We start from the raw sequence: 27,271 nt of genomic DNA, 5'->3' as shown, positions 1-27,271 counted from the left end.
ATGCAGCCACGATAGACTACGCGTGGGTTAGCCATCACGACCTAAACTCGTCTACGCGTCTTACTACCAGGGTATGTGACCATGACTTGTAGATTAGGAATCTACAAACCAAACCATCTCTTACGACTACAATATTACAGTGCAAAACTAGGTTTTCCGGCTTCCCCACCCCCTGGATCATCCCATCCACGCTTGCCCCACGAGCACCACATGGATAGTTCAGCATCCGAAAATCCGCAGCACAAACTACGCTCGACACCCTGCCCTTGCTGAATCATCTTATTCTCAGAAAATAGCATCGGTTCTGTTGTCTACAACGGGTACTATGTCCGTTTACCAAACGCGTGGGAACCTAGGTGATATATACACTTTCGACATTACTCGGGGTCGCTATCGTTCTCAGATAGAGTGCTCACGAAAACCTAATGGTGATCCGTGAGAAACCTTTAATCTTTGGGCATACGCAGCCCAAAGCACTGCCGACGAGAACTGTGTGAATAATGCAGTGGTCATCGACGGGGGCTCTCCAGTGTACACCTTCGCACCCATATCTCCGTTGAAGGATTCTTCCCCCAGTTGCGATTTGCGATCAGATCAAGATCCACGGCGATTTCGACCGCTCCTATCGCTTTACTTCAGGATGCGATCCTTTCATCCTTCGATCTTGCCAGGGCAGTAACGCCGCAGCCGATACAGGTGGTGCCGCATGCGGCAAATCGGCAGTAAACATCAAGTGTATGGTCCGCTGTCGGCTGCCCTGGCATAACATTCGTCTCGACCGTCTGTCACACATCAACACTCACTCGAAAACACCTTGACGCGCATCGCATCCACAGAATCTTCGTTAACTAAATTTCGACTGAGATTAATATTCTGAATTGTTCGGATCCTACTCAAGTCTTGCCGGACCACATTCTCAATCTCGTCCCTCCATCAACTTCCCTGCCTGCCTTCCTTCCTCAATGAAACTTCGCACTAACACCCCCATATCTCACACCATCAACCTTCAGCTCGAACACCAACCCCGCACTCTCACACCGCATATCCAGCGTAAAATCCAGATTGTCAAACTCCACTCCCTTCGTCGTCGTCAACCGCGTAAACAGACTCTTCGGCACAGTGTTCAAGTCCGTGGTCAGTGTGCAGACATTGATAAGACCCTTCTTAAAGGAGTCGGGCGCTGTGTCCGCGTCACAGGCTATGAGGTCATCTTCTACAATTAGGGATTGGCCCGGCCGGAAGTTGCGCGTGTAGTGGAATGATATAGGTCTGTTTTCGGAGACTTGTGCGCCCTGTGTGGGAGGTTAGTATGTTGTGTTATATCATGGAAAAGGTGAGGGGGGTATGTGCCTTTGCGATGTGCCATTGCATCCGGTCGGACACCATCCATCGTTCCCAGAGTGGACTCCAATATCGGTCGGATATGGGATGCTTCGCCTCGTCGAAGACTGTCGCGTAGCTGGTGCCGTAGTGCCATCGACTTCTTCTGCTGATGACCATATTGCCTTCTAGCCCGCGGAGTACTGCGCCTCGCACCACTGCTGTCCACGCATGTATGGGGTGGTATATCTCGACTGCCTGTGAGGCATTCAATGCGACAGCGTGCGTTGGTCTTTCGGTATACGGAGGTGGAGGTGCGCTATTGAAGTGGGACTTCATTCGACCGTAGAGGTAATTGCTCTGCCCGAAGCCTCCCACCAGGACGATACCGCACACCAGACCTCCCTTTGCTCTTATGCTGTGGACTTGACCTTCTACCAGATCTATGACTTCTTGGACTACCGGATCGAATAGTTCCTTGACTTGCTCCGCGCTCATGACAAGGAACCCAGAGTCAAGCCCCGCTTCCTCGTCGTCCGGTAAACCTGGGAAGGGTATGTTGACCTCATTGTGTTCCTCCTCATTGAAGTTGCGCTTGACGAACTCCTCAAAGTACTTCAACCCCATGTTCCAGGTCTTCATCTTCTTCTCGCGCATCCAATTATAGCGTTCTGCACCAATGCGCTGCTTCACATGTTCCTCGAAGCGATAGTTGATGAACGTTGAGCCACAGAGACCGCCAGTCCCAACTGCTGATTCCTCGACGCGGAGAGGGTGCAATTGGGTGATCTTGTATGCGATCAAGTCGACAGTACCGCCACCAGCATCACAAACAACAAAGTTGTCGCCGATCTTCAGATGATTCGGTTGTATCGCCTTGAGAGTGTATACCGCCGCCGCCTCCGGTTCTGATATAAGCTTCAGCTCGTGCCTGTTGCCCATGCCAGCTTTCTCCGCAGCCTTCAACGTCGCATCCTTCGCCGAGTCTGACCACACAGCAGGGACTGTCAAGACGAACTCAACTTTGGTCAAGCTGATGAATGTCTCTCCGTATCTCTTTGTCAAAGTCTCCATTGTATGTTTGTATATCTGCGACAGATAGTCCGAGACCGCCTCCATGACCGTCTTCTCGAACTTGCGCAATTGCGCAGCGGTTTCAAGCGGTGATACGAAATGCGGTAGCTTCTGATTCCTGTCGAGGAACAGCTTTATACACCGGAGACGCGTCTCCTCGGGCTTGAATTGGAACCCCCATTTTATGTTCTGCGCAGCTTTCGCGGGCGCATCGAGCGAGGAGACCGAGCCGTTACGAGGGGATGGTTCGCTGTAACCGATTTCGGTGGGAACTTTGTCGGACGTGATACCTGCGCGTACATGTCAGTTCGTGGATGCGCATTTGGTCAACCCAAGTACAACATACCGTTCCCGCCAGGCCACGTCTTGATGATGTCAATGTCGTCAGGGGTCGCACTATAGACGGCAGCCACACCTATCGAGCTTCAGCGTCCAATCGTATCGGTCGCATATCGTGGAATAGTTGCTACCAACCGCTGTAGGTGGTTCCAAAGTCGACACCGACGACCAACCTATCCTTCGTGGTACTACCCGCTTCAGGTACGCTGCCTATATCGATTGTCGCATTGCTTCCCGGATTGAAAGTATACGGAATGCTACTTCCTCGATTGGGGAACGTGTGGTTCATGGCCATTCTTCGGTGTGTTGATCTTTGTTGTTTACAATGCCGGCTTCGGCAGATCGCGTGGCTGTCGCGTGGGTCGGACCGCGGGGCTGAATCCTACGAAAAGCACAGGAGTATCATGGGCGTGAACGTGGATACGGGGGAGACGTCGAGGTCATGAGTGTGTCTGCCTGAAGGACATGGAATGATTCAGGCACCGGCGGAAACCCTGCGCGGTGTGATGTCGAAGCCTAGGAACGGCGCGCGCTACCCACAGCTGTAGGAGTCGCCCAGCTGCGGGCCCTGGTTGGTGATCGTCAGCTCGCGCAAGGCTGCAACATTCAGCTCGCCCGGGCACACTCGTGTCGCCCCACGTGAAGCCATCTGATGTTGGTATTTTTCGAGAGGGGTGTGGAGGTTTGGGTCTTTGACGCCCGCTTTGAAGTTGGTTCCGATGCGCCCTTAGGTCGGAACGCGCCCGGTCCCAACTATGACCGAACGAAAGAGTTCTGGCAAGCCTCAGCACTCGACCGCACGGCCTTAGCATGTGTTAATATACTCAGAACCTACCCACCGCCTCAGCGTGAAGCGTGGTACCAGACTCATCTCGAGATCAACGAAGCCCTCCGCGAACAACGTCGTCACTCCACCGAAAGCTGCCGTAGCCGCTCCCAATGCGAGGAAAGACGAAGTACATCGACGCCGATACCCCTTCAATGATATGCTGAAGCGCAAAAGCGAAGGTGCGGTAGATCTCGAAAGGGACACTGCACCTTCAGGGCCTAGCAATGAGCTCTACAGCAAGTCGGAAATGGCGTCATCGGGCGATGATGCCGTAGACGCGCGCACGGCACACAGAATCGCGGACCTGGAGCAAGCTCTCGCGGTTGCGAAGGAGGAACAGAACTTGGCTAGGGAGGAGCTGTCAAGATTGAGACAATACAGGGAAGCAGATCAAGACACGATTGAGGAGCTGAGGGCGCAACTCACTCAGTCGGCTTCGAATGCGGATACAGTTTCACCGGCACAGCTCGAAGAGCGACTCGCGTCGCACGACAAAACACATCAAAACCGCCTCGAGCGACCACAGCCGAACGGCGAAGCAGACGACCTACGCCTACGCCTCCATGCCGCCGAGAAGGAATCACAAGAGAGGCTCCAGCAACTTCTCGCACTGAAGTCAAGCATATCCTCTCTCACGCGTATGGACTCGCAGATCACGGATAGCGAGCTGGCAGAATCGTTCTCACAACTTGCAAATTGCGTGCGCGAATGGACTGTGTCGAACTTCCGGCGATCGAAGTTGAACCTCGACAACCTTCCGAAGGAGACGGAGGAGGTTCTCAGCGCTTTGAATCCGCTGTACAGTGTTAACATTCGGAGTACGGATAAGCTTGCGCTGTATCAGGCTATTGTCTCAAATTCGCTCATGCAGATCTTCGATGCTCCTGTTGTGTTTGGGCTACCTAGCACAGGTCCTTTTGCTACATTGCGACCACTCGCGGAGCACACACGGCATCTTGGTACCACATACAGGGAATGGGTGCGCGCTACCGTGCAGATCCTTGAACGCAGTGAGGCCAGCAGTGCCATCGAAACCGAAAGAGAAGCCTCACTACACCGACTCACGGGAGAGATCAGCCACATGCTCTTCACACTCACATCCGTGAGCCTTCCATCATCCGCTCAGTCAACGCTCACGGGGATCTTAAAGGACGCCGTGGGTCTGCAACGTACGCTGGCTCTGCAGAAGGCTCGTTACCAGCTGCTCTTCTTCCGCTGTCAAGACGCGAGTATGCAGTTCGATGACCGCACAATGGAAGCTGTCAACGACGTTGACCCTGCTGTGGAAGATGGTGCTGACATGGATATGGATCGGAGGTTCCTGTTCTGCGCATTCCCGGGTTTGGTTAAATGGGGTAACGAGTGGGGAGAGTATGCTGAGATGAGTAATGTTTTGTTGAAAGCGAGGGTGTGCTCCAGTGTGAGCTGAGACAAGAACGTAGGCGGAGCTACAATAACGCTAAGACTGCCCCTTCTCATCCAAGTTTGACTTCGATGAGTTCCCGATCAGCTGCTTCCCATGGTTCTTTATCGATTTGACCGACGGCTTTTCTGTAGGCGATACCGTCTGTCCACTCAATCCAAAGAAGATTGTAGAACTCTCGTACATCGTCGTCATCTCGGTTTTCCGTGTAAGGTTTACCCCGATACAATCTCTCATAACACTCATTCCTGTTTCCTGCGAGGCCGGTAGATATCGCAATCAGTTCGACCCTCAGATCCTCTGTCGTCGGTACAGGTGCATCTCCGGATTTCCACATCCTGCCCACTGCAGACCCTTCAACGTCATATATCTCTACCGTTGCACCCAATCCGTCGTTGACGCCCTTCCCCTGCCAAGCTACAAGAAAGTACGCACGCTCGGTTTGGCATGTGATTATATTCAACATCGGCATCGGTAGCGTTATGGGTGTATGCGATGTATCCACGAGTGGGATCGGGAAACGAAACTTGAGCCCAGGAGCTGCGGGTGTTTCGTAATCGTAGTTTCTGTGCATATCAGAACTATGCTTGCTAGAAGATGACATAGTTCGACTCCAACCTAGAGGTGGGATACTTCCACCGTCACGAGCGAAATGTATGTACTTGTGATACTCGTTCTCGACCGCGATTCGAGCTCCTCCTGTGCCGCTGTAGTACCACTGAACAAGTGGACATATAATAATACCCGCGTCGCCATCCTGTCTCTTTATCAAGGAGCGTGTGTTACCCCACCAAAAGATAGGACAGGACAAGTTCCCACGCCAGGTCATCCAAGACCAGCTCGGTGGCCCAGTACTCTCCTCGAGATCTGCAGATACGATTCTTCTTGCTGCAACTTCATGGAACGTCCACAGAAGTGCGAGATCAAAGAACAGAACGGGGAGGCCGAACAAGAATCCGCCAGGGAAGACCTTTGCAAGTGAGGCAGCAGTACCGGCGAATGCCGGTACGACGTCGGAATCATAGGTGAAATGTCTAGGTATGTAATCCCTGACTTCTACCGCATATTTTTCAAAGTCCGGCCAGGTAGCCGGGCCCGGAAGTAAGTCTCCAGATGCAATGGGACGTTGGTTAGATCCAGTTGTTAGTATACCCTTTTTGTCAAGCCATTGAGTTCGGTGACATAACCACGATACGAGGTCGGGATCATGCTTCTCCCCACATTCGATATTTTCTTTTACAAATTTGAAGAAGTATAAGATACGTCCCGCATTGTTACGTTCCTGATGGGTCCTGAGATCGAACACGACAACCGTTAGTATAAAGACTTCCCTGCTGTGTGATACACGAAAGTTTACTTACCATCCTCGGAAACTCCACGTTTGACTCAAGCCTAGATACCTCATTTCATGATAACGTTTACGCTCCGGCCAATTTACGCTGCGGAGAGACTGGTGTATCCATTGATCGGGGCGATCCACCAGGCCAAAGTCCGCCGTAGCGCCCGTGGCAGCGACAAGAGTCAGGTAAGAGTTCGCATATATCTCCGCCATGTTCTCAATTTCGACCTTCTTATGATGCTGATCGTCTTGGACGATACAAAGCTGGTCAACGAAGATGTACCGTTCTTCGAGCAATCGTGTAACCTGCAAAGCTTCCCGTATTGTTCTGGGTAGGGTGGATTCTACCTCTATGAGGCTTCCTTGCTGCCTCAAAAGACCAATGTTGCTTGAAGACAACTGCACTGTCTGTATTCCGCCCCACACGTAGCTCAGTGTAAGATATCGGTCGGCAATTTCGCCCTCAACTATGCAAGCGTTCACAGTATCGATGAGCCACGCAGGCCACGCGGTTGCTTCTGCTTTGGGTATGACGCAGGGAGAGTCATGGTGCTGATTGCAGGTGTTAATCCAGCTCTTGATCATATCAAGTCTTGTCTCGGCTCCGACAGTAGGATTCGCTGTATCATTCTTCTCGCAAGTCGGATCCGGAACGTTCTCGACAGTCTCGTCTTGTAGTGACATGGTGAGAAATGGGGCGTCCAGTCGTAAGATCTCGAAGTGAATGAGAGGTGATATGCGCTTCAAATGCGAGGCCTCGTTAGGACTTGCACTCTGACTGTGCCACACGATGACGTGCCCCGCACTCTTTCTAAAAGCTCCCATTGCACAGAGCTCACAGGCCTGCCCAATACAGACAGGGTTCAATAGCTTATCGAAACTTTGTGAACTTCAGCATGAGTTCTGAAAACATTTGCTGTTCGCCTGCAGAGGTCGGTAGATGATGCGATACTTTGTAGCACTGTGTGCTCTTTTGAAGCGGCAACGCCATCTTTGGAACTGAGTCGCGGAGGTAAAAACTCGCGAAGGTGTTGGTTTGATGCTGATGTATTCGATCAAAGTCGTGGGTGGAAGTCGAGTACAGGTCCGCAGCGATTCACGATGCATCATCTATCTAGTATAGTGTAATGACGGAGCCGGTCGCGAGAACGCAGTGATGACGTCATCACACAACTGTATCTTCCCTCGTGGAACCTCCGCCTTCGCGCAGATTCATGTCTAGCCACGACATAAATCCTCTCCCTGCAGAGCTATCTTATGTGCATGTCGAGTGCGTACTTTCGAGCGACACATGCATTTGCACTGACTAGTGATAGGCCTACCAGTGACGGAAACGCGGCGGTCGGACAGACCCACCCTATATTTGTTTCATTATCAGGAGAACCGGTAGTCGCTACGCTCAATCAGACCGCCATTGAACTCGCCTTCAAGTTGCACTAGAACAGCCTTGTCTCCTTTCAATGATGTTGAGTAATCTTTGAGCACCGGCAGAATTGGGGAGGGGCGGTGAGTGCCACCTCGCTACTATCGACGTTCTTGACCCTATACACAACATTGGCACTCTTTACGCACATCCGGAGGCTATGCTTCTTCCAACCTCAGGTACGCCATGTTAGCGCTGAGGCTTCAAAAAACAAGCATTTTACCCCGGATTCCCAAGGTGCCAACCCAAGCTTTTTCGAGAGCTGCCGTTTAGCCAGAACGGTTCGGCTCCACGCCGGTACACCATCTGACCACGCGGCCGTAACGCCATCCATCTATCCAGCGCGCGATGTGCCGAAGGTGCTATACATTGCAGCTCTCTACTCGCTCGCTTGGTCGCTTTTCCCCCGAAGACACTGGGATTCATATGTACCCCAGACGAGCTCGGCTTGGTTCTGCATGAAATGGACGTGGAGCTACGGCAATAATCCCTGTCGGATCTTCGTCACAGGACGGCGTGACTTGCTCAGATAAATTGCAAGGACGGATGAAAGGACCATCTGTGCACCAGGAGAACGCAAACCAGTATCCTGTACCCCACCGCCACGCTATGAGGCATGGTCGAGGCGATTGATTCTGCCTAAAGGACTGCTACTATGGCCAGGTGAAACTGGTCTTTATAAACACTTCTCCCGTTGCCCAGACTTGATCATCACGATTCCTTGACATCTCATCTCCATCCGAAGCAAAGTACCCACTTATCCAAACGTCAACATGAAGTTCGCCGCAGCAACAGCTCTCTTTGCTGGCCTTGCTGCCGCCGGCCCTGTCGAGCTCGCCGAGCGCCAGAGCTGCCCCAAAGTCTACATCTTCGGAGCTCGTGAGACCACCCTGCCTCAAAGCAATGGCTACGGTACCGCCGCCGGACTCGTAAACTCCGTCAAGAGCGCCTACCCCGGTGCAGGATCCGAGGCCATCGTATACCCAGCTTGTGGCGGAGGCTCTGCCTGCGGAGGCATTTCCTACGACAACTCTGCTTCTCAGGGAACTGCGGCTGTTGTCAAGGCTGTTACTGCCTACAACCAAAAGTGCCCTGACACCCAGATCGTTCTCATCGGATACTCTCAGGTATGAATGATGCCATGAAGTCCAAGAAAAGCCAGGTACTAACGGCCCGCAGGGAGGTCAGATCATGGATAACGCTGTCTGCGGCGGCGCAGGTTCCACATTGACCGGCACCGCCCTGGCAGCCGTCAAGGCTGCAATCTTCATGGGTGACCCCCACAACCGCAACGGTCTCCCCTACAACGTCGGTACCTGCAAGGCGCAAGGCGTAAGTCCACCACCCTCCCATTCATACGTACTCTTACTGACAGCTACTCTCAGTTCGCTGCCCGCCCTTCAGGATTCTCCTGCTCGCCCGCCAGCACCAGCATCATCCAGAGCTACTGCGACTCCCAGGACCCGTACTGCTGCAACGGAAACGACGCCAACCACCACCAGCAGTATGTCAGCATCTACGGAAACCAGGCTCTTACTTTCATCAAGAGCAAGCTCACTGCTTAGATGTGGTCTGGATGTGAAGAAGAGGATGGGAGAATTGGTTGGTACCTACTGTTGGTGCCGCACTTCGATGTAAATATAAATTAAACAAGTGTGTACATGTCACAACATACTGGACTGCTTCCTTGCATCGTGCTTTCATTTCCACCGTCTTATCATTCCTGCTGTCATGAAGGTATGTATTTTCCTTATCTATAAGCCAAAGGTTCTATCCTCGTAATCTACTCAGTGTAAGGACCGTTACAATATCAAATCATACCAACCCACCATCCAGCCACGAATAAGGCCTCTCCCCCAATCTCAGAAGAAGAAAGAAAAGAAGAAAAGAAGAAGAAGAAGAAGAAACCCACTGCCCATAAACCCACCAACACCATCCCACTCAACCCTTAACCCACTCAACCCTTGACCCACTCAACCCTTAACCCACTCCCCAACCTCAAACCCCACCCTCCTCAAATCCGCATCCGCAAACCTGCCTCCAGGTCCACACGCCTTCCAAACACTCAAACACCTAACCCCCTCATCCATCTCCGGTTTCAGCCCCACCTGCCCCTCCTTCGGATCAAAGCTCTTGACATACAACGTAAGATCCGGACCCACGGTACCGCGCCACAGCGTCGCCATCCACTGCCAGTGATCAGTTGGGCTGTAGGCGTCTTGAATGGGAATACGGGAGGCGTAGACGATGGAGGCGGCGAGTTGGAAGGTGGGGAGCAGGATTACGGGTTTGATGGTGGGGCTGGTGGAGGTAAGGGAGTGGGAGGGGGAGTCGGGGGGTGTGGCGGAGTCTTTGCGGGTGTCTTTTGTGGAGACGATGATTGTGTCGCTGTTGTTGGATGATGGGGTGTCAACGGAGGAGGTAGGTGTGGTGGTGATGTATTTGATCATTTCCTTGCTTTTGGCGTGCCATTCCTTGATTAGGTCGAGGTAGTCTTCGAATGTGACTTCTTTGTCGGCGTTGTCGGTGGGGGCTTGCGGGGGCTCGGCGATTTGGGGACTGTATTCTTTTTGCTTGATGAGGTATTCGTTGAGCCACTCTGTGAGTTCTTTGACGGCGGCTGGGTCGTCGCCTTCGATAGCGATGATGGCTCCGCGGTTGGCGCGGTAGGAAGGGCTGGAGGAACCGGGCTCTTTGTATTGATAAGGTGGCGTTATGCGTCCGAGGAGCTTAATTTTGTTGGGGTATGGGAAAGCACTGAGAACTTCTTCTACGCTCTTGGGACTGCCATCAGACTGTAGAGATCCTAGCTCAACCATTGACTGATGGCGCATCTCGCGAGGGGTCCGCGGAGGAGGCATTGTCGCACTGTGTGGCGTCACATGGATGGGCGGCAAGGACTCGCGTCGATAGACAGCGTATTGCTGGATCGGGCCGTTATGTGATCCATCTGGTCTACGACCGTTACTCGTTGGCGGAGGCCCTTGGTCGAAGCGGCGCTTCTTGTTCGGCGTCAAAGGGCTATACATCATCGTGTCTCCACGCATGGTCGGATTGAGCTGAATGTTACTGAGGCTTGGTGGAATGGGGCCTCGGCGATGACCGGGCGACTCAAGGCTAAGGTTACTCATCACGGGTAGGTAACGAGTTGTTGGCGTGAGGCCTTCCGAGATGTTAGGAGGCGGCAGAGTCGGGGTGCCAGAGGCGTCGAGGAAAGGACTGGTAGGTGTTCTCAGACTGCGGCCACCACACTTGTGACAACGGTACTTGTCAACTGTCGTATGCTGGCCAGTAGGGTTCAACGGTGACGACCCAGGTTTGCCAAGACGACGCGGTTGGTAGCGATAGTCGGGGTATTGTTCCTGGTGCCTAGCCTTCTCTTCCTAACTTCACATTAACAAAGACAATGGAGGGTGGGGTGCCAAGGGCCACTAACCTGCGCAAGGTCTTGCCAAACCTTCTTCTGCTCTTCACCCTCAGCCTTCCACTGTTCACCGATAATCTTTGAGATGTCGGGATTGTTGAGACCCGGATTACGAGCGGTAATGGTCTGCTGATGGTGCTGTCGATAAAGAATAAAAGCTACGAGGCCATGGTCAGCAGGTTGCGCAAGAATGACCGCAAACAATGATGGGTGTCTTTGTTCTGAGTCAAATCCGAGTCAAATGCTCCAATTAGGAAAGTGACGTACATCCAAGACAAAGGAAGATAATATCGACTTACCATTTCGTGGACGCGGTATTTTCGGCTCTGGCTGACACAAGCAAACATGACCTGAGAAGTCTGGCTCGCCGCCAGCTGTAGCGGACGAAGCACTCGGGGGAGGTTTATCGTCAGATGGGCTGATCAGATCGTCGGCCCCATCAATCTCAATCAGCGGCGAAGGTCTTTTCCTTGTAGTCCTGGGCGACGACAAAGCGGGAGACGCTGGCGGCTCGTCCCTTTTAGTACGCTCAGCAGTAGGACTAGACGTGGAGGCTGGGCGTGTCTCGTTGATCCGACTGCTCTTGCGCAAGTTCCTCGAAGGCTTCGAATCGTCCATCGGAGACACTGGAGAGGCATCACCATTCTGCATGTTTGTCTTGACGTACCGCCTCGGCACGTGAAAGAAGGTAGCGACAGGCGGAGAATGGGGAGAAGAAGGAGTCAAAGTCCAAACAATCGGTGGCAACACTCGACTGGCTAGCATTTTCGATTTCTAGAGATGCGGCAGTTGACCTAATGACTCCGATGGAAGAAGGCGCGGTTCATTGTCCTCGGTCGGACACGAAGGGAGGGAACAGCCGCGTTGGTAACGAACCATTAACAACATGTCCGTATCTTTGAATGCATTATCCGGTAGCTAGAGTTGGATCTTTGACGCTTTGACGATGGTAGCAGCCGTGATCCAGTAAAATGATTGTTCCAGTCATATGCAGCCGATCTGCGCTGGCGGTTTCTTTGTTCTACTACTTCGGGAGCGTGCCAAGACGAGCTTCCACCAACCGCGAGACATGTACATTCCTGCGTCAGCTATGCAAATAAGAGCCGGGGCTTTGTCTCAGAACAGGGCCTGGTCTTGTCTCGCGTTCGTCATTGGAGTGGTACTTTGATGCGCGGCTTATGCAAGGGGCGCCAACGATGCAACACCTTCCCGCAATGCAGTGCCGCATCGCGACGGGTGTGGCTCAGCTCAGAAGCGAAGCTGTAGACGATAGTCTCCCCTATTATGACTGATGGTGTATGCAGTCAAAGCATCGAAAGACGGGCGCGAGCCAGGGAGGCAATAGACCTCAGAGATTTCCGCCTCCCCTCCACCCTCCACACTTCCCCAGTCCTCGCCAACAATACAACATTCTCTGTCATGACAATGACTGTGGCTCAGTGTCAGAATAGACGCAGTCATACTGCGCCTTGCCGCCATATGCCGTCCTGGTTGTAGCGAGGCGCATTTTACCCCGTGTCGCGGGTGACCATGTAGTTCCACGAAGCTCTTCTCAGCCATGGCCACGTTCCAAACAGTGTCTTTGACAACTTGTGCTGACAACCCGAGGGAAACTTCGTTCTGTTGGCGGGGTCTCAGACACTTTCTTAACGACCTGTGATAGTATCCCGGAAGAAACTTGAAGTCAAAGCTCGCCCCCTCTTGCTCTTCCGATCTGTCCCTCTTTCCTACGTCCGTGTCCGTGTCGCGGGGAAGCAGGAAGCTCCGTTCAGCCTCGGCCGAGTTCCAAACAGTGTCTTGTGCTAATATCCCGGAGGAAACTTGAGCTTAAACTGCACTCGCTCGTTTTCCTGCTTCTTCTCTTCCTCACTCTTTTCACGCACAGCATTAATGCTCCGATTCCCGCGTACCAGGTTCGCGGCATGTTTGCCAATGAGTTCATGAGCCGGCCCACTGAGCTGAATATTATCCCTATCACATCAACCCGTTAGCTTGAAACGGAGACAAAGCGTTTGTGCTGTGCTATGACTTGTGGCTTGAAAGGAGCGTGGTGCTATGCAACGACTGAGGTGCGTATAACGTGAAAGCAGTAGATGTATCAAATGATCGAGGGCCAGACTCATGACTTACCAAAACAGGTGCTCAGTCGGGGCCGAGCATTTGACCAACCCACTCCCCCTTACAGCATCCAAACAAGGCGTATCAACGTGTTCAAAAAGCGGTGCCTGAGCCCCCACACCAGTCGCATCAGAAATCTGTCGCGAGTGCAATTGTTTGGCGCGGACTTCATTCATGATGATAGCGTTTGGCTCAGGCATGTAGATGGCGCCGTTCTTCCATTCTGCAGCTTTCCGAACTAAGACTGTATTCCAGTATGACCATAGAAACACCATTCGGTGCTGAGTCACCGCAAAGTCAGCTTCCCGCATGGCTTTCTTTTGTAGTTGGAATTGCGGGAGGAAGGAGGCGTCGATCATTTTGGGTATGACGACGTTGGGTGGGTGGGCTGCGTGTTCGGCCAGGATGTCGAGACTGTGGAAGAGGGACTCGATGCTCTTGTCTACCGCGGACATGGCCACGGGCTTCTCCAATGTAGAGTATTCGAGCAGATCCCACAAGCCGAAGAAGACGGTGAAGAAAGTCCATTCGTCTCCTTTCCGTAGGCGTTCGGGGATGACTCGTCGCCCCTTGTCGTAGGCGACGTACTGTTCCATTTGTGTCTTGAAGTCAAACGACGTGACGGTTGTCTCGTTGCTTCCCGCGCCTTTCGTTTCCGTGTGGACGTTTGCGTCGACTAGCGATCCGATGTGTGCAGCCGCGGCTGGCTTGGAGTGGGCGAAGTTATCAATCGTGTCACATGCGAGCTGGAGTGTGTTAGACTGTGTATTTGTATGAGGGCATGACTCTGACGAACCTCTTTGCATAGTGTCTCTACCCAGAGGTCGCCTCGGTCTGCGTCGCGGGCTACGACTGCAGAGAGCACGGGTGAAGAGACGCGGTAGCTTCCTGTGTCGGACCAATCGTTGCCGAACACTACTATGCGGTGCGCGTTACCGCGCCATACGTTGTTGACGGTGTCCTCGAAGTTGGCGGAATGTACCCAGGTAAAGTACAAGATCATGAGAATGGCAAGGGCAGCACATAGGTGCAGCCGCGAGAAGAACCGCATCGTGTGGTAGGCTAGGCTGCGTGACAGGTGACAGGCGACGGGTGTGAGGGTGAAGTGGTAGCGATGCGATGCGACCCAGCAAATGGAAGCAAAAAGTGGGTGGACCTGTGAGGGTATAGGTCGTTAACCGCGGGAGTAGGAAGCGTCATCCTTGCGCGTCAAGAAATCTGACGACGCAGTTGACGCCTGTGCGAGTGCGAGCCTTGTTGTGCATCACAATCCCGGCAAACTATCCGTCAAAAGCGGATACATGTCGCGTGCGCGTCGTACCTAGGCAGTCAGACCAGCATCTTCTGAACACACTCCAACTTTGCCTAGGTGCCTATCTCAACATCAAGTACCCTGCCTGTAATAGGGACAACATTCTTCCTACAACTAATAATTAGCAGAGGGAAGAGAAACTCCACCACCGCCCCTCCGCCTCCCGTCCACCGCCCCCACCCACCCCGTAGCCAGTGTAGCCAGCGTCATCCTTGACAAGCGTTAAGGAACATGACGACGCCTGTGCAGTGCGAGCCTCGCTGTGATTGCATCCCCGGGAATACATGGGTCAGAAACGTCCAAATGTGGATACATGTCGCGTGCGCGTCGCATGCCAAACTCAGAATCCCATAATTGGCCTGACTCTCCATCGACTCACATGCCATCGACTCACCTTCCATAGCCAGAGTTCCCCTGGTCAGACTCACTCATTTTCTTTTTGCACGACCGCCGCGACACCGAAGACGCCGACATTACACAGCGCCGTCGTGCGAAAAGTTGAGGTTCTGACCGCGCGGAACCCACGGCCGCTCGGCATCTCGCCCCACTTCTCGTGGCGTAATCAGCGGAGCAGAGTTCAAGACTTACGTATATAATTTTAGCTAACGAATATCAGTGGAGGAGGATGCGAATGCCCAGGTTGTGAAAGCCACGAAGCCACAAATGGAGCAGACGCGCTATTCCTGTAGCGCGTTAAGTGCTTATCCTGCCGCCCGTTGGATACGATCGGGTTCGGAACATGCCAACCGCTCGTCAGCCCGCTCGCTGCACCGCCGCCGACTCCTCGCCATCGCCAAACTTCAGGTTCGCGAACCTGTCCATCAGGAAATCTCGCATCGCACCATTATCATCAATCCACTGTGCCACGATGAACGCCTGGTCTGCCCATTTCTTCGTCTTAACATCGTCTTCCGACAGGTAAAAGTCCACGGCGCGATTGAAAGCGGTGCTTGCGAGCCATTCGAGCTCGCTTTTGGGGTAGCAGTCGATCTCCTTGATGCACTCGTCAGCCAGGTCTGCAGTGTCGTCGTTTGTGGCGAAATCAGAAGATGGCGGCGGTGTATCCAGTCCGGCTGTCGCGATGGTGGGATGGAGGGTCTGAATGGGCTTAAAATATATCGGGATTGCTAGGGTGCGGGAACTTACGTTTCTCTGCTTCGCAGCGAGATGCGTTACTTGCTGGATACATTTGATGCTGACTTCCTCGTCATACTCGAGTGAAAGGCTGAACATGCATCTAAGCCAGCGTGCCAGTTTCGTGATGTCGCGGCCTGCTGGTTGGCGGCAAGTCAGGTTGATGATTTTCTGAAGAACAGATAGTATTTCTGTCAACCTCGTCAGTCTTTATCCAGCGAGTCGTTCGATGATCTTACTCTTCTGATATTTGTTTTCTAGTCCTGCTTTCACGATGCAGCCATGCACGACTAGAACGAGATCTGCAAGAGTCTCGTAATGATCCGGGTTCTTGTACTTCCAACATTGGTCGAAAAGATCGTCAAGCTCATCCCATCTCTCAAGCTTTAGGACAGCTTCGAGCTCCAGTTTGACAATCTGGAAGTATTTTGACATGATGTCGTCTTGAGAGGCTCCACCAAGTTTGCTTATGCTCTCTGCTGCGGTGCGTCGGAACTCCTGGCTATGCTTGTGGGCTTCGAGGTAGTAACCAATCTGTAGTAGTCAGACACTGGTCGTTCCGACGAGATGCGCGACTCACGCTTTGCTTGGTGTTATCCTCTGCGCGGGCCAGGGTGGTGTAGGTACAAGCAGCGAGGAACTCGCAGAACACCAGCCGGAGGCAAAGATCACCGTCTGGGTTTGGTTGGGTCTTCTCCTGGAGGAGCTTAATGAACTACAAGGGTCAGCGGTATTGCTTCCGTCTCGGACGTTCAGCTCACCTCAGTGCAGCAGCCGAGCAACCTGACCAGAAGTCCTGGTGACATCTCCGCGCAGTACTTCAGCGACATGTTGTAAGCGTTCTTAGAAAACCACTCAAATTCCACGGCTGTGAAAAGTTCCTTGGCCGGCGTGCTCGGCCTGATACGAGATGCTTTGGCTTGAACGCATGCTTTGACGATCAGTAAATGCGCCTCCTCCGGAAGTGTATAACGACTTACCTCCCTCAAAGACGTTGCAGATCTGTTCCAGGATACTGGTATCAATATTGCCATCTTTAACAAGCTCGGACTCCAACATACGTGCGGTAGACCTAATCACACATTAGAGGCGCGTAACACTTCGGGTGAGCGACGTACCGTAAGAGCGCAGGGAGATGTATTCCTGCCGGCGCACTATGCTCGTACTTCTCTAGAACCTTCTCGAGAGCATTGATAGCCTGTCTTTTGCTCCCCGCACTCTGAGCCTCCATGACGCAAGCGTAAAGTAGGGTAGCGTCTTTCGCGGAACTCCGACAGACATAATCGAGACATTCAGCAGCGAAGATCTCATCGCCGCCTCGCAGACCTGCCTTGTACATGAGGTAGCGAGTTACTGGGTCGTCTTTACCACTCTCAGGCATCTTGGCGTGCACTTCTCGAGCAGCTTCGAAATCTTGACGTGACAAGGCGCACTGTATGATCTTCCTCGCAACCTTGGTTTTGTTCTGAACGCCGGCCTTCTCGAAGATGTCATGAAGGCATGCTCGACACCAAGCCTCAGCGATGTCATGTTGTTCCTGGCTGGACGCGGCCTCCACCTTCTTCCACAAGAGGGTTTGCGCAGCATGTGTGGCAGGCGCAGAGAGCGAAACTTTGGAGTTCTGCGCCACGGTATCGAAAAGATCAATGAGTTGCTCGAGCGAGTTTTCTGACAGACTGTTGTTGATCCCAATCCAGATACGCGTGATGACTGCCTTCTCGATCCAAGACTGGTTTTCCTCCCGAAAGAGGCGGATATCGATCAGGTCGTCCAGTACCTTACAGGCGGTCGCGTTGCTAGAAGTGGTCAGCGAGACGCTGTAGGCGTGTATGATTATGTGTACCTGTGTTCTTTGAGCTTATGAATGTAGTGCATGATGCTAGAATGTGTTAGTCAGACTGAATTAGAAAGGCTAACGGGTGAGGTCATACGTTTTGAAGTTTGTATCGTTCAGCACGATGGTACGGATCATGCGCAGAAGGACTATGGGAATTAGCGCATGATGGCGGATAGGTCTAAGTAGCTCGCCATTATAGAACTCGGACGTGTCCATGGTTTCGGCTTCGGACAGCAGTTCGATCTTCAGCAATGAGACAATCATCTTATCCCCGAAGTCCTGAAGAGCGTTAGTCAAAGATAAGATTGAGTAAGACTGCTCAAGAGACGCACAGTCTCCATCAACTTCACCATCTGCCATGCCTTCTCTTGGGTAATAGGCGTCTTAGTCTTCATATACGCCTTGACTGACGACCTCATTAGCCAGAGCTTGATCGCCATGTTAACGGGACATGCATACCAAGACTTTGCATGATGCTGAGTCTCAGCTCGCCAATCTCCGGGCTGAGCATGTCGAGATCTTGCTCCCCAAGAACATCGAATGCACGTTCTAGCCATCTCGTAGCAACCTCATAATCGCGCTTCGCCAACAAAGCCTTCCCGATCTCGTACAGCAGATCCGCAAGCTGCTCAGTGGTGGTAGAGGTAAAGCTTTTCCTGACTTGTCTGCACTTCTCGAACATATGCTCTGCCATGCCCATCTGATCTTGACGCCACGACAAAGTCATCCGCACAGCGAAGTACTGCGCGCGTAGGCCGTCTGCGAGCTCGGTGTCTTTCTCAGGCTTGTCGTCGGGTCCCTTGCTCAGAACGTCTTCGTACTCAGCAGCGAGCTTGAGTAGGTCTGTCGCGATAATCAACTCATTCGCCTCGATGCACACTCTTGCAGCTTTCAGTGCAACCTTCATGAGACGGATGCAGCTCTTGCGCTGGCGTACGTTGTTTGGTCCGCGACCGCCAGCTGAGTCGAGGAGTAGGAATGCGTACGCACGGAGGAAAGGCACCACGTTGGTCTTGTCTGCCGCTGAATCCTTCGGCTGATTATTGACCTCGGAAATGTCGCGTCGCAAGCGCGTAGCTTGATTCCAAAGCTCTGTTCCCAGCCTGTCGACTTCTTCCTGCCTCGCGGTGACGGCAGATGAGGTTTTGAGTGGCAATCCGGGAATCTGAGCCTGAAGCTCACCAATGATTGTCGCATGGTTGCCGGCTTCTATGCGCTTGCTGAGCGTCGAGGCGAATGCTGGTGGGAAGGTAAGTGCCACGCGTAGGGCAGGCGCGAGGTAGTGCACTCACTGAGGACTGCCTTCAGCTTCTTCTCTCGCTCCACTTTGGCTGCTGACTGCGCGGACGGCATGATGCGTGTCAGATGGCAATGCGAACAACGTTGGTTGATGTGCAGCTTGAAGGTGTGAGATGTCGGATTGCGACTGCCACTCTGGAAGGTGGCTCCACACGCACGTGCATGAGATTAGGAAGGAGCATACCAGTGGACGCGAGCAAAACTGGATGCAAGACGGAGGAACGAATGAATGAAGATATGAAGGCAGGCAAAAGGATGTACATGTTGAAGTAAACCTGTGGATATCGCCGCACGTGCAATTACCCTCCCAAGAGATGTGCGCACTCTTTCTGACCAATGTTTTGAGACAACCAAGCCAGACATTACCCTGTTCCCAACCCATTGTACAGCAAAGTTTTACAAAAACACTCGTTCCAAGCCAAAGTTCCACCAGAGCGTCTACTCTTTGAGCTCGAAAACGCTCAAATCGGTGCCGTTGAAGATAATGCGCTCGCTTTCCCATGAATTCTTGAACTTGTAGAAGATTGATGAAGTCATTGTTGTGATTTGTGGTGCGGCTTCGACGGCCTCAAGACGCCGGTAGCGACCCCGATGTGGCCTCGGTGATGGGAAGGAAATTACCCACGATCAACGCCGGTCTGCCATAGTCAGTCCAGGCTCGAAAGCAATGTCCGCCTTCACTTACATATTCCAAGCATCGCGCTTGACGGTGAAAGAAAAGCAGCAACGTATCTCAGGATCTTTAGAGTGCGGGTCGGGGTTCTTCAAGGAGCAACTCGTCAGGATGGCTTTTTGAGTATGGTCGAATGCGATGGCGCCGAATTTCTCCCAGTACGAAACGAGTGACGGCTCGGCGATGATCTCGTGCAGAGCGATGTTACCCTACATTCTGTTAGCTGGATCGAAATTTGAGTGCTGGCAGTCCTCGCTTACGTCTCGCAACTTCGACATCGGTACGTGAATGAGTCGCGCCATCTCTTTGTTGCCGCGATATATCTCGCCTGTTCTTCTCCAGCAACATGCAGGTATAGCCATGCTTGCGAAGACGCGGTCGTACTCCATCAAGCTTTTGTCAAACCACATCTCGATGCGTACTAGATCCACATCTGTCAGACTCTGCATTCGCTCTCGGAACTTGGGTCGGAAGCGATCGAGTTGGCGCAGTACTCGGATGCGAGATGCCTGTTGCAGGTTCTGCTCCATGTACTGGTTTAGCCGTGCATAACCCTTGACATAGTTGAAGGGCTTCAGCAGCCCTGCGTCGACCTTGGCCTTGAGTAGCTTGTTCATGCGTTCTTCAGGACTGTCTGATCCAGCAGGATCAGCGGCCGTGACAAGGTATCTCTCTCTTGCCTTGTCCGTAGGGACGCCGCCTGTTTGCCGTGATGCAGCATGGCCACCGACACTTTGCGCGGGAGGTGGAAGTAATTGCGACGGTCTTGACGCGTTCGAGGTAAAGGCAGAGTTGCTGTTCAGAGAGCCCATCTGATTCATGAGTGAGGCATCGGAAAAGAGGCTGTGGAAGTCATTGCCTCCGTAAAACGCACCGTCGTCCATGAGGCTGTTGTTGAGGAAGTCGTTGAGAAGGTTATACTCATTACTGACTTCGGAGGTGTTGAACATATATGAGGGGTGGAACTGCATGTCCTGAAGGTTGTTCTGAGACGAGGACAGCAAACCATCGTAGCCCAAGACTTCCGGCGCGTCAGTGACGACTACGACGGGGAGCTGAGAAGAAGTGTAACTTACAAGGCTGACTACCAGCTGTCAGGGCAGGTAATTGTGGCGCGGATACGGGTTCAGGCTGGGTACCTGACGTAGTGCTCGCATCCCTATTAGGAGGTACTGGGTGAGGCGCCAGGTTTAGCGCTGCATCCGGAACTGGAGGAGCGGCCGTCGATGCGGCATCGGAGGAAGTTGATTCGACCTGAGTGGGCTGACTCTGTCCATCGCCATTGTCTGGCTCGGACTTGGACTTTTTAACACCCTCACGCGGCTCATCGTGACATAGGTGCCCAATATTCCGCTTGACACAGCGTGTGCATGGTCGCTCCTAGATTGGGCGGGCTCAATCAGCTTGCGAACAGACGAGGCGATACTCAGTGCACTTACGAGGTCACAGGTCATGTGCTGATTGGTGTGTGTCAGCAAGCAGTAACAATTGTCTTACATGGAAATACATTGCATGTATCGAATGCTGGGGAATTGGCTGTGGCTCACCGAACGTCTGCAGTAGATGCATGCTGAAGGAAGGCATATAGGTTAGCAGGGTTGCGGATGCATTTGTGGGTACACAGCATCGATGGCTTACCATGATTTACTTTTCTACGCTTTTTGGGCGGTTTTGCGGACGCCTCGGAATTGGTCGCATCGGGCTTGCTCTTGGAGGGTGAATGGGTCTTGGGCGCAGTGTTTTCTGGAGAGACTTTGTCGTTGTCGGCTTCTAGTGGTTCCGTCATTTTGACTGGCGAAGCTCCATTTGATCGTCGTGCAGCTTCCGACATCAAGTGTGGGTAGTGGGTCGGTGTCAGAGCCGGGTGCTTTTCTTGGAGACGCGCAGGTTCATGTGTGTTACGACAGGGGTCTCGTCACGCACTCGAGCATCGAAAAGCGCGCAGAAGGTCGAGATGCGCCAGGAACACGTTCTTTGGTGGCACAGCAGGGCCCGTAGTCGCGGCAGACGAGTGGCGGAGAGGTGGTTTCAGAAGCACGAAGGGACAGGTGAATGTTCGCGGTCGCGTGCTTTGCCGAACCGAACCTTGGAAGGAAGAACCCGGAGAAGCGCAGGCCCAATCGCGGAGAAGTGCACCGCCCGCCCTCCTAGTGGGAATTTTGACAGCTTCCCGCTGCAATGCGGGTGATCGCGACGGGGCATTCAGATAGCGGCGCTTGACATGTTGTAGTTTGCACAAGTTTCGCATAGAAGGGCTGCAGCTGCAGAAGTGGCTCCGCTCTGCCGAAGCCCTGGTAGAGCCAATCACGCCCCTGCATTGCTACACTACATGATGGAGACGGCCGCGAACGCGCGCATTCCGAAGACCATACCGTCGGAACGCAGTTCTAAAACTGGGAGTATTTTGATAGACTTGAATGGTCTCGCTGCCCACTCCAGCCAGCCGCCACGCTGGACAGCCTGGTACGGGCCTTGCTAACCTAGCCCATGCCTCGCACAAAGCTTCCTTTAGAGTATTGAAATTACGCCGATGCCCTCCAACGCCATACACCTGCCTTGATATCGAACCCAGTACCGTATTCACCACACCTGCCCAGAGCCCGATCCATGCGCCGAGCCATGCGTGGCTATAGAAAGAACAAAAGTCATCATGGGACCTGCATATCGATACTTTGTATGGCAGCATATTGCGCTGCGCCAGCGTGCCTGAACAAGACGTCGTCTAGTACTGCTTGCGCATCGTTGACCGTCATATCGAGACCCTCGACCTGTGTATGGTTGCCCTGCATGCTCTCCAAGCTTCGTCGCAATTGGGCAAGCACTGGCGCAAGGTCGTCATCGGGCGCATCGAGAAGGGAGGAAGCTACTGGTTCTGATCGCTTCAGACGGATATCGTCAGGGCCGTCGCTGTGGGCTGTCGCATTGCCTTCGTCTTTGAGCAAGGGGTGGATCTACAGCAGGTTAGCAACACGTTCAGCTCGACTAGAATAGACAGACACGCACCCGTCCATGCTTCTTCTGGTGCTTCCACTCGGCTCTCCAATTCTTGACGTTCTTCTTCAGATCGTCCAGATTATCTTCGTCCTTCTTTAGCAAGTGCTGGGCAATCTTGACCTGCTCGCTGAGCAGCTGCTTGGAATGCCGGGCTGTCGTGACCTCTCGCGACACTTGGGCATTGCGCTCCGTGAGCTTGTCAATGTTGAAATGGATGTCTTTGGCCTGTGGGGGTATCCGCGACTCTGCTAGTTGGCGCGCTAGTTTGCGGACCAGGGGGTTGAGTGTGTTGTGTGCGGCCATGATCCTGCGCTCGTCTCGCTGCGTCTCGGCGATGTCCTTCTTCGCATTGCGTATCACCGTCGTGATCTGCTCCAGGACCTGAGGCGGCACTTGTGGCCATGTGTCTATTTGCTCCTGCGGTATTCTCTTCTTCTTGTTCTCCAGCTGCGCGTACTGTTTGCGCGACTCGGCTTCAGGTTCAGCGACTTCGTCCGACTTGCGCTTGCGGGGTCTCGAGGGCTGGGTTGGCGCGGGTTCAGTGATTGAGAGCTCATCTTCGACTTCTTCCTGGGCTGGCCTCTTCTTCGGTCTGCCCTTCTTCGCAGTTGTCGGCTTTGGTACGGGCTTCGACTTGGCCTTCACGACGGCGCCAGAATTGCGACTGCCCGGAGGACGGCCTCGCTTTTTCGTCGCTTTCGCATCCTTGGAGCGCGCAGGCGCCTGAACATGATTAGTATACGCGTATAACAGCGGATTGTTGATGCTTACCATGACGTTGTGGTGGAGATGGGACGCGACGGGTTAGTGTTGACATTCGCGTTGGTGGGGAAGGAGCCGGTTAGCGCGGCGCCTCTTCACGTGCGGTCCTTTTGGCCCTCGCACCTCCCTCCGCATCCACTCTCAACTCAACCGCCTGCCAAGTCTTCGACGATACACCTCGGTCCAACATCTCGGACGTAAGAATATAGCGTGAAAACGTGTCAGCATTCTGTCTCAACGTCACAGCTGCTACTACTTGCACATCTCTAAATCACCAATGGCTTGTTTCATTGCGTCCCTCTCAGACTGACACTGAGATATATACAATTGTCGCTATACTGATTTATACCCCCCTGTCGGCCACAGTCGCTCCCATCGTTGTCAGATCCCCTCAAACACGCACCATCGATCCACTAGAACGACTCAAACCACTCAGAACTGAGAGAAGAAGCTCCAAACCTCCTTGGGTGTGAAGCTCTGCGGCCCAACATCGTTACCGGCATCCCCAGGAAGCGCAACATGGTCACCATCGAAAGCAGTGTACTGCGTCGGGTACTTGCACCCATCGTACACCGTCTTGATGCGCTGTCTGCTGTTCTTGGCGGGCTCTGGTGCATTCTTCTGTTGGCATCCGTTCAGCCTCACGAAGCGGTCCCTGATCTCCCTTCCCATAGCGATGGGCAGGACGCTGTCCTTGACACCGTGCTGGCCGTAGTATGCAATGGGCGTGTTTCCGCCATTGCAGCCTGAAAGAGTTGCACCAGAGAGGACGGCGATGGCGCGGTACTCGTTCGCACGACTGCAGGCCAGACTGAAGCTCATAGCGCCACCATAGGAGAAACCGAGGGAGAAACGTTGCGTCTCGTCCACGCATAGGTCATCCTCAACTGCCTTTCGGACCGTGTCAAGGAAGGTGATGTCTTCGCCGTTCGTGTTTCCCCACCCCTTGTTGATACCATCGGGTGCGACGAAGATGGCAGTCTCGTTTGCCAAAGCCGCAAGGCCGTAGTATGGCGCGTTACCACCCGAGACGGATGTCATGTCGCCATTGAGCCAATGGAGACCGAAGATGAACTTGTATGGGTGGGAGTTGTCATAGTTGTTCGGGATTCGCAGCGTCCACTGACGTTGCTTGCCGTTTACCGTGACCCTCTGGACGCCGTTGGTCAGCCTTGGCGCCTTGCCACAACCCGCTGTGACAGCGGTAGCCTGATCGAGGAGTGCGAGGAACAATAGAGCGCCAAGTGCGAAGAAAGAGGTTGGATGGAACATTGTCATGGATCCCTAGGATTGAAGGTTGCGATGGTCTTCCTTCGGTCTCGAAGCGGACGTTTAAGTACGTTTTCGCATTTCACCTTCAACCTCACCATAAGTCCCATACTTGCGACTTCATCAGTCGATCTCTTGGTATACTACGGAGCTATCACCCATTCCAACTGCCGTACGAGAACACCAAGACTTCTATACAACCTCGAGAGAGTCATTCCCCTTGCTTCTGATTTTAGGCCCAATCGACACAGTCCAAGTCGCATTTTCACCGTCTCCTGGCACTTCAAGTAAATGATGCCAAGAAGAAGAAACTCGCCAAGGACGAGGACTTCACGGCACTTGTTCGGAAACTTAACAGGTGACATCCTTCTGTGGAGCACTGCTGCATCATGCAAGGTGACGAGCAGACCCCATGGGGTACATACTTACCTAAGACGCTGCAGAGCGCCGACTTACGCCATCATGTCGCTCGGATATGCTAACCGACTGTTGGACTGCTTGAGAAAATCGTTGCCAGATTCGGGGTCTTGCATGTGTTGCTATTCATGCAGCAATATCTCCACTTTCCGATCCTTCATGAGGTTCGTGGAAGAAAGTCTTAAGAGCCGCGGCTGTTTGCACTTGCAGCACCCCAACTTTCAGTTTAGCCCCAGAGCTTGATACAACCTTCCCTTTGAGTGAGTACGCCGTGTCTAGAAACCTGGGCGAGGCCATCACATGCTCAGTTTTGTCCGATTGGTGGCTGTAACATCCAAAGAAGAGACAGCAGTTATACTGATTGCAACTCCACAAAAGCTGCCATGATGTTTCAGTCACCCACGACAACTGAAAGCTCCCAAAACCTCTGACAGCTATGAACACTGTTGTTGAACTCGCTTCACAAGTTTAGGCACACTCATCAACCGACGAACATAGCCGGAGTATGTACAGCGACTCCACACCCGACTTACCCGTCGAGACACAGCCAGATCTTGACAAACACTGTATACCCCTCACGAAAAAGACTCATGCAGAGCAGCAACTGGCAAGCAAGGTAAGGACGTACGACCTTCATCCACCGGCAAAAAAGGCCCCATGGGGAACCGACAAGATGATCGACGGCCCGCCGGGTATAATCCCCACTGCTCGTACCAACGTTGAACTACGCATAGCTTCTTGAGGGTAAGCTTTGTCGAATATGATGACGCGCATCTGTAGCCGAAGGAAGAGATGAGCCTGTGGCGTCAACGATGAAGTGTAGATACTTAAGCTGAAGGTACGATCGATCGATTGAACCCCAGCATCAATCAAACGTCTCTCCTGGTACCGCAATTGGAAGGTGTTTCAAGATGTTGTTCAACATCCTAGCGGCCACAGCGGCCCTAACGCACACAGCTATAGCCCACCCATACCAACCATCCTGCAACATCTCCACCCCGCAACCCTGGGGCTTCTTCACAAACAACACCATCTACCAAACCACGGGCAACGAATCAATCACCTACCCCCGCTATACCGAACTCCAAGACGGAACCATCATAGCCACCGCCTCCCTCTCCGGCCACAACCCAAACTACTTCCCTATCTTCGAGTCGAAAGACGGCGGCGCGTCTTGGGAACATGTATCTGATCTGCACGACACAGTCAACGGATGGGGTTTCAGCGCCCAGCCCGCGTTGACCGAATTGACAGAGCCAATGGGTGGCTACGAAGCTGGAACCATCCTCGGTGGAGGAAACAGCTGGAGCAACAACGGAACTCGCATCGATCTATACGCCAGCACGGATGGAGCGCGGACCTGGGAGTTTGTAAGCCATGTCGCTGAGGGCGGACGTCCAAACACCACCAACGGCGCGACTCCGATCTGGGAACCTTACTTTCTGTACGTCAAGTCCACCCATCTTCCCTCCCACCACTTCTCCCATATGCATACTAACACCACCCTTCCAGCCAATATAAAGGCGAACTAATAGCCTACTACTCCGACCAACGCGACCCGCTCCACGGCCAAAAGCTCGCCCACCAAACCAGCACCGACCTCCGCACCTGGGGCCCCGTCGTCAACGACGTCGTCTACGACGAATACCTCGCCCGCCCGGGCATGACAGTCGTAGCGTACATCCCGCCGCTCGACCAATGGATCCTCGTTCACGAACTGCCCATCGGAAACTCGAGCTCGTACGGGCAGAACTATCCTGTGTATTACGTCATGGCTGATGAGCCGACGAACTTCCGTAATTCAGTCGGTAGACCGATTGTTGTTAATAATGCTACGGTGCCGAATGCGAGTCCGTATGTGGTTTGGAGCCCGTTGGGCGGACCTAATGGTACTATTATTGTGAGTGATGCGGATAGGCGGCAGGTTTATACAAACAGTGCTGGGGGTGCGATTGATAAGTGGGAGGAACATATGACGCCCGCGGGTGCGGTATATAGTAGGGCGATTCAGATATTCGCGAAGAGGCCGAATCATCTTTTGGTTTATGGGGGCGAGACGTATGATGGGCGGGCGGAGGGGTTGCATACGCCGTTTAGTGCGACGGTGGTGAGGTTGGATGAGGTGCTTAAGGCGCCTGCGACGGAGGAGTAGGGGATATAGGAGGAGGAGAGAAGGGGAAAAGGAAAAAAGGGACCGGGATGGGATGTGGTATGCTAGATTCGAAAATGTATAAGAAGATAGTGTACATATGAAGAAATCGACCCTCGGCCCCAGGCCTTGGCGT

General features: G+C 53.2%; 10 protein-coding genes across 10 annotated transcripts; 3 read left to right on the top strand and 7 right to left on the bottom strand.

The window, feature by feature from the left end:
* Positions 1 to 959: 959 nt before the first annotated feature.
* Positions 960 to 3,028, bottom strand: J4E88_008028 (uncharacterized protein; the record flags this gene model as incomplete). The annotated part of the gene is made up of 4 exons (XM_049401642.1): positions 960 to 1,292; positions 1,351 to 2,684; positions 2,741 to 2,809; positions 2,869 to 3,028. The coding sequence occupies 4 exons, from the start codon at positions 3,026 to 3,028 to the stop codon at positions 960 to 962; spliced, it is 1,896 nt and encodes a 631-aa protein (XP_049252715.1).
* Positions 3,029 to 3,719: 691 nt separating this feature from the next.
* On the top strand, positions 3,720 to 4,991 carry J4E88_008027 (uncharacterized protein; the record flags this gene model as incomplete). The annotated part of the gene is made up of 1 exon (XM_049401641.1): positions 3,720 to 4,991. The coding sequence occupies one exon, from the start codon at positions 3,720 to 3,722 to the stop codon at positions 4,989 to 4,991; it is 1,272 nt and encodes a 423-aa protein (XP_049252714.1).
* A 3,529-nt stretch (positions 4,992 to 8,520) lies between these two features.
* J4E88_008026 (uncharacterized protein) lies at positions 8,521 to 9,312 on the top strand (the record flags this gene model as incomplete). Its single annotated transcript, XM_049401640.1, has 3 exons — positions 8,521 to 8,874; positions 8,927 to 9,079; positions 9,133 to 9,312. The coding sequence occupies 3 exons, from the start codon at positions 8,521 to 8,523 to the stop codon at positions 9,310 to 9,312; spliced, it is 687 nt and encodes a 228-aa protein (XP_049252713.1).
* A 408-nt stretch (positions 9,313 to 9,720) lies between these two features.
* Positions 9,721 to 11,473, bottom strand: J4E88_008025 (uncharacterized protein; the record flags this gene model as incomplete). The annotated part of the gene is made up of 3 exons (XM_049401639.1): positions 9,721 to 11,109; positions 11,184 to 11,297; positions 11,471 to 11,473. 3 exons carry the CDS (start codon positions 11,471 to 11,473, stop codon positions 9,721 to 9,723), a joined length of 1,506 nt encoding a protein of 501 aa, XP_049252712.1.
* A 1,500-nt stretch (positions 11,474 to 12,973) lies between these two features.
* J4E88_008024 (uncharacterized protein) lies at positions 12,974 to 14,340 on the bottom strand (the record flags this gene model as incomplete). The annotated part of the gene is made up of 3 exons (XM_049401638.1): positions 12,974 to 13,124; positions 13,302 to 14,035; positions 14,086 to 14,340. The coding sequence occupies 3 exons, from the start codon at positions 14,338 to 14,340 to the stop codon at positions 12,974 to 12,976; spliced, it is 1,140 nt and encodes a 379-aa protein (XP_049252711.1).
* A 1,014-nt stretch (positions 14,341 to 15,354) lies between these two features.
* On the bottom strand, positions 15,355 to 18,925 carry J4E88_008023 (uncharacterized protein; the record flags this gene model as incomplete). The annotated part of the gene is made up of 12 exons (XM_049401637.1): positions 15,355 to 15,699; positions 15,748 to 15,872; positions 15,975 to 16,269; positions 16,316 to 16,450; positions 16,497 to 16,666; positions 16,716 to 16,807; positions 16,854 to 17,531; positions 17,579 to 17,614; positions 17,667 to 17,851; positions 17,905 to 17,978; positions 18,032 to 18,811; positions 18,865 to 18,925. 12 exons carry the CDS (start codon positions 18,923 to 18,925, stop codon positions 15,355 to 15,357), a joined length of 2,976 nt encoding a protein of 991 aa, XP_049252710.1.
* A 384-nt stretch (positions 18,926 to 19,309) lies between these two features.
* On the bottom strand, positions 19,310 to 21,330 carry J4E88_008022 (uncharacterized protein; the record flags this gene model as incomplete). The annotated part of the gene is made up of 8 exons (XM_049401636.1): positions 19,310 to 19,438; positions 19,497 to 19,509; positions 19,557 to 19,753; positions 19,805 to 20,565; positions 20,621 to 20,924; positions 20,984 to 21,001; positions 21,092 to 21,114; positions 21,183 to 21,330. 8 exons carry the CDS (start codon positions 21,328 to 21,330, stop codon positions 19,310 to 19,312), a joined length of 1,593 nt encoding a protein of 530 aa, XP_049252709.1.
* Positions 21,331 to 22,192: 862 nt separating this feature from the next.
* Positions 22,193 to 23,312, bottom strand: J4E88_008021 (uncharacterized protein; the record flags this gene model as incomplete). Its single annotated transcript, XM_049401635.1, has 3 exons — positions 22,193 to 22,495; positions 22,548 to 23,261; positions 23,310 to 23,312. 3 exons carry the CDS (start codon positions 23,310 to 23,312, stop codon positions 22,193 to 22,195), a joined length of 1,020 nt encoding a protein of 339 aa, XP_049252708.1.
* Positions 23,313 to 23,732: 420 nt separating this feature from the next.
* Positions 23,733 to 24,572, bottom strand: J4E88_008020 (uncharacterized protein; the record flags this gene model as incomplete). The annotated part of the gene is made up of 1 exon (XM_049401634.1): positions 23,733 to 24,572. The coding sequence occupies one exon, from the start codon at positions 24,570 to 24,572 to the stop codon at positions 23,733 to 23,735; it is 840 nt and encodes a 279-aa protein (XP_049252707.1).
* A 1,325-nt stretch (positions 24,573 to 25,897) lies between these two features.
* Positions 25,898 to 27,138, top strand: J4E88_008019 (uncharacterized protein; the record flags this gene model as incomplete). The annotated part of the gene is made up of 2 exons (XM_049401633.1): positions 25,898 to 26,430; positions 26,499 to 27,138. 2 exons carry the CDS (start codon positions 25,898 to 25,900, stop codon positions 27,136 to 27,138), a joined length of 1,173 nt encoding a protein of 390 aa, XP_049252706.1.
* Between the last annotated feature and the right edge of the window lie 133 nt (positions 27,139 to 27,271).

The sequence above is a fragment of the Alternaria novae-zelandiae genome, assembly GCF_023758075.1.
Source record: "Alternaria novae-zelandiae strain BMP 2774 chromosome Unknown scaffold_17, whole genome shotgun sequence".
Classification (NCBI taxonomy): Eukaryota; Fungi; Ascomycota; class Dothideomycetes; order Pleosporales; family Pleosporaceae; genus Alternaria; species Alternaria novae-zelandiae.
Note: the sequence above shows the minus strand (reverse complement) of the source record. Positions and strands in the feature narration are given on the sequence as shown.